Genomic DNA, 7,728 nt, shown 5'->3' with positions numbered 1-7,728 from the left:
TTTCCTTTTATCCTTTGCTCGATGTAATGCAACACTACTTCCAGAAATAGGAACATGTGAAACTCTATAGCAAAATTGAAATTGGAAGTAGTTCAGTGGATTGACAATATGCTCTGAGACAAAATATTTACAGGATCACAGTCTGAGATTAGATCATTTAACACCAGCATGTCAGCTGTAATGTATGAGTAAATTATGTAAGGAGTCTTTATTACTCTCTATTGGGATGTGGGAAGTAGCACAAAAAGCAGCCGCCCATTTCTGATGAAATAGTGATGTTGTATTTAAACAAAATGTCTTACAAAAGAACTACAAAAAAAAAAAAAAAAAAAAAAAATTATATGCACTGCTTCTAGCACTACATGACAGCACCTGGGTCCAACTGGACTCAAAGGAGTCTGACTGTCACTCAATTATGATGTCCCATCTTGTTTGAATTCTTGCTTGTGTTCTTACTCTCAAATGTAAGTCGCTTTGGATAAAAGCATCTGCTAAATGACTGTAGAATAGAATAGAATAGAATAGAATAGAACAGAATAAACACATGTCAAGGAAACCCAGAAATCAGGCTTCTGTTTACTTCACTGATCACCAACACAACAGAGATCAGAAGGATCCAGCTGCTCTTCAGCTGAGATGATGATCCGCTGAAGTCACAGGTGCATTTCTTTGGGTTGTGAGGAATTGTTGGCGTTGGGGTCGAAGAGGATGCTGGACATCTGAGCCAGTCCACTGCGATGGATTTGGGAGTGATGTCTTGGGTCAGTCCTCCACTCGTGATCCAGTAGAGGCTGTCCTTGAAGAAATATGCATCTCCTGAAGAAGATCAGCACATTTAGCACATAAAACGCTGCTCATAATGTTAATTTAGACCTAATATTTTAACGATTTCTGCATAATTATGAGAAATTAATTATTTGGGTGTATTTTTAACTTGTTGGAGGATGCAAAAGGAAAGGAAAACTTGTAACCTTGATCAGAATACGCAAAATACATATTGTGTATTTTTTTTTTACATTAACTGACTATGTCTACTCTATTTTTTACATTTTAGTAAAGACTTTAATTTTATTGTTCACCCCACTGGTAGAGTTTCATTACCTGACCACCATCAGGAGCTTTGCTAGGGAGTGGCCTGTACATAATAAGTCCTTTGTCTTCTAAGATCTTATCCTGAGGAACCCCCTAAAGAGTTGAAGTGTTAATTTAAGCAGAATACACATGGAGACAGAGTGCAACACTTTTTTTTTTATCTTACAGCTATTTTCTCCCTTCAAGATTAAATAATTTGGGTAAATCTTTCATTTTACACTTGATCACTCAAGTGCATCGGTATGCCGGGGTATCTCTTTGTCACATGTGTGCCACGCGCTACCCTTATCTTCATTTTCAACCTCTATTGTCTGGTTCCACAGGTGAAAAATTTCATCTAGCCTTTCTGGTTTAGTTTATCGCTCTACAACACGCGTCAGACATTCTTTGCATATTTATTTATCTATAGACAACACTACCTTCTCCCCAGCTGATAATGTCATCCATATGGGTGGGCATTCCTTCCCAGATGCCGTTGTCCCGTGGGTAGCCTTGTTCTGGCTGCCTGGTCACCTGCTCACTCTTGCGGCTCTCATCAAACCGCCAAAACTGACCCCCACTGAACATGTAGGTCTTGCCGTTGTGGGCCCAGATGAAGGCTGCCTCCACCCTGTCCACTAGCGCCCCATTTTTTGTCTTTATGCCCCAGTCAGAGAGGGGCCGTGGGTACCCACTCATGGCCACTGTGTCTTTGAAAACCCAGTACTGAGAACCTGGACAGAGGACAATATTACTGTGTTAAAATGGTTCTCTGGTTTGGGAAGTTTGTTAAATACTGGTATCTTTTTTTATTATTATTATTTTAGTTTTGCTGAATTGACTTGTTTATTTTTAAAGAGAAATATATATAGTAAATCAATCATACTATAATAGCAACAATGTTTTTAGAATTAAAGTACAATCAGAGTGAAAGAAAAGTCGGCCTTCAGTCACAGTCTAATATCTATCTGGTGATTATTATTAAAACAGAATATGTCTTGTACATAGATTATTTTTTGCACAGTTTCAACTATGAACATTATTTCAGTAGTGCTCTTTTTCTGCGAAAATGTTTAATCCTTTCTCAAAATAACCACACACACACATAGACACATACACACACAAAAATACCACCAAACATATTCAAACCTTTTCGTTCTAACTCACAGGTATGAAAACCAATTAACCAGAGCAACACCGTGACCATAAGGTTTTTTTTCTTACCAATAAAAAAAATGATCTTGCTGTCACTCCTTCTCTCATAAACTGCATCAATTTTTTTTGCTTCTCGTGGAAGGCCAATCCAGAATTTGTTGATCTGTGCAGGTTTTAAGGAAACCAAAGATCCGTCTCGCTTTGTTCTCCAGAAATGTGCACCTTTCCAAGAAAAGAGAGCACGCATGACACCAGTATGAATTATTCATTCAGAAAGAGTACAGCTGATAAAGACGATCACCAAGAGTAGTTTGTTCAAATTCACAGGAATTTAAATAATTTATTTTCTGTGTGCGTGTCCTGAAAGTTTTCTAACCTCTAAAGAAGAAGACCTCTCCTCGAATATTTGCTATTGCATCAAAGCCTCCGTGACACCGCTCATGGAATGAAGGATCAGAACTGGGACAGAAAAAAGTTTTTTTTTAAACCTGGTCAAACTATAGTCAGTATTATTATTGGATGTAGTTGGATAAAAAAACCACTAGAGGGTGCAACAAGTCCCAACAAGACCACACTGAGTCTTCAGGGCTCTTAACACCTTTTTAGTCATTTGACCATGAGTGGATGTAATTAGTGAGAGCTTATTGTCTGTGTAGAGGTGCACAATTGTTTTATTGGGTTAACTCACAACAGTGTGGGTCTTGGGGGCGGTGGGGTCGGAAGGCGTGGGACGTCAGGATTAACACCACCTGGTTGCCCAGCATTTCTCATTCCTGTAAAAGAATAATAATCACAAACAACACAATGCTGAGGAGGAACTGAAAGCTGATGACAGCTTAAGACAAATTTGGAACAAACCACAACCTTATCAGAAGTGGAGATGAGTGGCTTTTCTTTCATTGTCGGTGACACCTCAGTGGAAGTTTTTCAGTCATCGTTCCTACACATGTGCACACCTTTACACCTTTTATTAAAGAGTAGTAACTGTTTTAATGAGCTTTGACTTTTTTTAATGGATCTCTTGATAAGACATAGATATTAGTATTAGCATGAAGAAAATAAAGTAATTTATGAGAAAGGCTTTAACTTATATCTTCAAAAGGATTTTGAAAACAAAACCTCCGATCTGATTGGGTGAAGACAAAAACTGGAATGTTTAACCTTTCTAATATTAGTACATGTTAATCCATACTAATACACTTTAAAACCAATAAAATATCACTTCTTTCCCATAGCCTCAGTGACCTAGTAGCATAGTTTTAGCTTAAGAAGTTAGTTTTTCCACTTTTTTCAGCAATTGCTTCCAGTCAACTTTGGTTTTTGAATACATCACCTCCAAATTTCACATTTGTCAACACTTTGACATTGACATGCTGACAGCAGAGTAGTTTAAGCAAAACCAATACTGAAGCAGAGTTTTAAAAACATGGTTAACACAACATTTTTTACCAAAGTTATCAAAAGTCCCCCCAAATAATAGCCGTGGAAATGATCAGTGTTACACGTAAATATAAATGAAAAGTTCATCCTGACAAATACAAGGAATCACTACAGCCCAACAGGTCATGGATCTAGTCATTTCACAGGTTTTTTTTAACTTTTATTTGAAAGAGCTACTTTCCCACTGTGGACTGATGCACCCATTACAAGTTATGGAGTAAAACTACTTTAAGTTAAAATAAGGGGTCCTTCCGTAGCAAATGTTGAATGTCGATACATGCTTGAGGATGTGGCTTTTCTTTTCTATCAATAATAGTATATAAGGTGAGTAATGGAAAAGAGTTGTCATGATGCCATTTCCTGATCTGTATTGTTTTTAGCTCTAATCAGCTCATGGTAAAATACTACAGCAATGACAATAGTTCAGTCTTTGAATGTTTAGCTGTTTGGCTCTTATGCAAAAAAACTGGGACTGGACCATTTTTTTGCCTGTCTTCCCTACTTGTTGCTTCTACTAGCTTTTCCCAGCTTGCTTACCCACGCGTTTCCTCAATTTTGGCTTTCCTGATTGAATTTTTTGTTCATGTTGAGTTGCTGCTGTATTTCTTGTTACCTTTTCAAAGTTCAATTAAAAACAAACAAACAAACAAACAAAAAAAACCAACACCACATTTTAGTTTTTTTCCTTGTCTTTTTTAACGTCTGCATTCAAACCAGTCTTTTACTGTTTTGGGCCCTATCAATTCACCTTTACCCTGTTATTTCCTTAAACTTAAAATCTTAATTCATGAGAAGATTTCTTACTAGACAAACAGAAAGAGAAAATTTGTCAACAAACTTGAAATAAATAAATGACAATAACTGACCGTACAGCTGTTGGATGGCTAATATGTCATCTAGGGCCAGTTTGAATGTGGTAACATCTCCTACAGATCCCTGGTAATATGGTCTCATGATGGATGGATTAGATGAAGAATGAGACAGGCCCAATGCATGGCCGAACTCATGCACTGCCACTGTGAACAAGTCTGTGCTGCTACTGTCACCTGTGGAAGTTGGATACAAAAAAGCTACTGGGTCAAAACATGCATGGGAATTTTTTTCCCACTAGGTCACTTTGAATCATCCATCTGCCCATCATCATTACAATCAATAAGTACCTCCATAGCTCCAGATCTCATGATCATCAAAGTGTGTGTCACCAGAAACTTCATCCCTGCCAGGAAAAAAGGCATGAGCAAGGGTGCCCCCCTGCCCGTCGAAAGGGTACCCATCATCATGGAGCAAGCTGGCAAAAGACACTCGGATATCTCCTCCAGCTGTGGCCTCCGGGCTGTTGCGTTGCAGCTGCTGGAAATTCAAGGGGGCCACGTTACCCCATGCGTTTAAGGCGAGAGCCAGAAGGCTGTCCACCAAGTTGTTAGGGAGGCCAGGTGAGCTGGAGGGTGTTGGGTAACTATGGACGCTGCAGATATCACAACAAACCCAAAGTTTCAGTTAGCCTCTCTTTTGTTTATTAAGAAACTGGTCTGAGTTTTATTCATTTTTAGGATTTTTATTTTTTATTATTTACAGTTTTTAATCTTTAACATAACAATTTCTGCTCTTAATAGGAATATTTAATCCTAACATAATATTAAAATCAGCAACGGTTCTTGTACATTTGTCTGACATACAAGGATGATGGAAAAACCCTGAGCCAATGATTCATATGCAGTAAGGTAGTGGTAAAGCCACAATAGCATGACAGGAAACATACCTCCATGTGAGGTCTGTCTTATGCCACTTAAGGCCTGACAGGGCATATCTTTTTCTCCGCCTCCTCCTTCTCATGTCCTCCCCTCCAACAATATCAGGGAGAGAGCATCGTGGCGTAGACATGAGTTTTAGGGTTGTACTGTCTGTAGGAGAAGTTGATTACACACTTGAATGTTGAAACTGAAGAACAGATTAAAGGGAAGTAGCTGTCTTCATGACAGCAGACATGGGAATGTAATATACACATGATCTGCTGAATCAAGCGGCATAAATTATGAGGTTGTTACCAATCAACCCAGTTTCAGGGACCCCTCCGAATCTCTGCATGACACGGATGGCGTTCTCAATGCCCTCTTTGGTCTGCAGTTTGCTGGTGCGTGGGTCAGGAGGAGGGAGGTAGCCATATCTGCTCAGAAAGTCCTGGACAGAAAACAAAGAAAGGAAAAGAAATTAGGCAATTTCCCAGAAATAATTACAACATAAGCCATAGGACAAAAAAAAAAAAAAAAAAAAAAAAAAAAAGAAAGAAAGAAAGAAAGAAAGAAAGAAAGCCTTATTTTCTTTGCTGGTGAATTACTTCATTATCAAACCCAAAATCTAATTTAACCAACAACCCACTTTGATGACACAGAGGTTAATATTGCTCCAATCATGAACATAAACCATCGGCTTTCAGCCATACCCAGCACTTCCCTTAAAATGCAGCCTGTTGTAAACTTGTTTCATGTCAATATTACTAAATCACATCCTTTTTTGTCAGTTGCAGAAGGAAATCAAACAAAGTCAGCTTTTTCACAGTTCTTCCGAAACTTGAACTTTTCAGTCCCTCCCATTTTCAAACCATCTTACTACAATCAAAAGGAAAAGGTGTTGGCCGACTGTCAACTGTGTTTTTGTGGGTTTGACAAACAGCAGATATTGCGTGCTGTGATTTGTATATGACCATTATTGTAATTTCCTATTGGGGACCAGTACAGTTTTTGTTCTCTTTTTATCTCATTACATCTTAAAATACTTGAAATTTCCCTTGCAGAAGTGAAACAATACCCTTTACATATAAAAGCCACACTGATGCTCGGAAATAAAATGAATGTAGGTTTTGATACTAATTCTGAGGAAAAATGAGAGTGAACTTCAGCTGTCAGATTTCCAAATTGCATTGCCCTGTATTTTTTAAACACAGTCAATAATAATAATAATAATAATAATAATAATAATATTAATAATAAAAGAAATTCCTTTTGTTATACAATTAAAAGTAATATATAAAAGGCCAAAGGCAGTTTTCTCCTTAAAAAAAGTCCTAAAAAGTGTTTGCGTGCTAAACAAAATGTGCCTGTGAACCTCAGGAGTCATGTAGAAGCTGCCCTGCTTCACCATATGTTTCCGTTACATTACTCAACCCTGTCATGCCAGTCAGACGGAAGCCTGCATGTCTGACACAGACCTACAAATCCTCACATTTGCAACATAGCCTAAATATATGCAATTAAGCGCATTACTCCATAAAAATGCCAGTGAATGCATAAGATATAACTGATAGACACATGAGGAAGTAAAAGCTTTACTGGCACACGCGCAAAGAAAAAAAATCGTTCTCATTGAAAGTGATGTATCCTTCATTAATTCGAGAAATCTGTATTTCTTTCTAAATTTAAAATAGAAAATGATTAGCTATGCTGGTTAAACTTTTTATTCAGTTTACACAGCCATGCAAAAATGTAAAGCTGATATAAAGTATTTAAATTGTTGATATATCTCCACTCACCACCGCTCTGCTGTACTGGTTGGGCACTGCTGATGTGCTTCCCGTTAAGTTCCAAATCATCCACAGAAGAAGAGCAAACTCCATCCCTGTCGATGCAAATAAAGCACTCATTTACAAACATTTCTATGTTCTGTACATTTTTTTTCCAAACAGCAATCATGTCAAACTATAAAGCACCGACACAAAGCTCACCGTTGTTTCCCCCCTGAAGCTTCGCTGTCTCTTGAGACTAGGATGGGCTGATCAATAACCAACTCTCAGTCTGTGCGCTCAGTATAGCTCAAGAAGGGTTCGCGGTTTTCTTTTTTTCCTCCTCTTTCATGTGCCGTATATGGAGCTTTGTGCACCTTGCACGAATCAAAACGCCTCATTACTCGCATAAAATCATCCAAAGACCAAGAAACAACCGAAGAAGCAATAGACTGTAAATGCATTTGAATTAGTTTTTTATAGCTTCTAAAAACGGATTTAAATTGTTCCTTTAAAACTTTCTCTACCAGCCATCAATCAGCAAACACTAAAAATATGTATATTTC

The 7,728-nt window shown here is 37.9% G+C and overlaps 1 protein-coding gene across 1 annotated transcript; it reads right to left on the bottom strand.

The window, feature by feature from the left end:
- Positions 1-434: 434 nt before the first annotated feature.
- On the bottom strand, positions 435-7,457 carry mmp25b (matrix metallopeptidase 25b). The gene is made up of 11 exons (XM_041974563.1): positions 7,385-7,457; positions 7,193-7,278; positions 5,712-5,844; positions 5,426-5,567; positions 4,827-5,131; positions 4,533-4,712; positions 2,915-2,999; positions 2,603-2,685; positions 2,296-2,448; positions 1,512-1,805; positions 435-816 (listed from the first exon to the last, which is right to left on the bottom strand). The coding sequence occupies exons 2-11, from the start codon at positions 7,274-7,276 to the stop codon at positions 548-550; spliced, it is 1,728 nt and encodes a 575-aa protein (XP_041830497.1). The 5' UTR covers positions 7,277-7,278; positions 7,385-7,457; the 3' UTR covers positions 435-547.
- Between the last annotated feature and the right edge of the window lie 271 nt (positions 7,458-7,728).

The sequence above is a fragment of the Melanotaenia boesemani genome, chromosome 21, assembly GCF_017639745.1.
Source record: "Melanotaenia boesemani isolate fMelBoe1 chromosome 21, fMelBoe1.pri, whole genome shotgun sequence".
Classification (NCBI taxonomy): domain Eukaryota; kingdom Metazoa; phylum Chordata; class Actinopteri; order Atheriniformes; family Melanotaeniidae; genus Melanotaenia; species Melanotaenia boesemani.
Note: the sequence above shows the minus strand (reverse complement) of the source record. Positions and strands in the feature narration are given on the sequence as shown.

Excerpts from the sequence above, each read along its gene's own strand:
- mmp25b (XM_041974563.1), bottom strand. The coding sequence starts at position 7,276 with ATGGAGTTTGCTCTTCTTCTGTGGATGATTTGGAACTTAACGGGAAGC. Across the intron at positions 4,713-4,826 it reads TGAGATCTGGAGCTATGGAG|GTGACAGTAGCAGCACAGAC; the intron begins GTACTTATTGAT and ends CAACTTCCACAG. Across the intron at positions 817-1,511 it reads CATTATCAGCTGGGGAGAAG|GAGATGCATATTTCTTCAAG; the intron begins GTAGTGTTGTCT and ends GATCTTCTTCAG.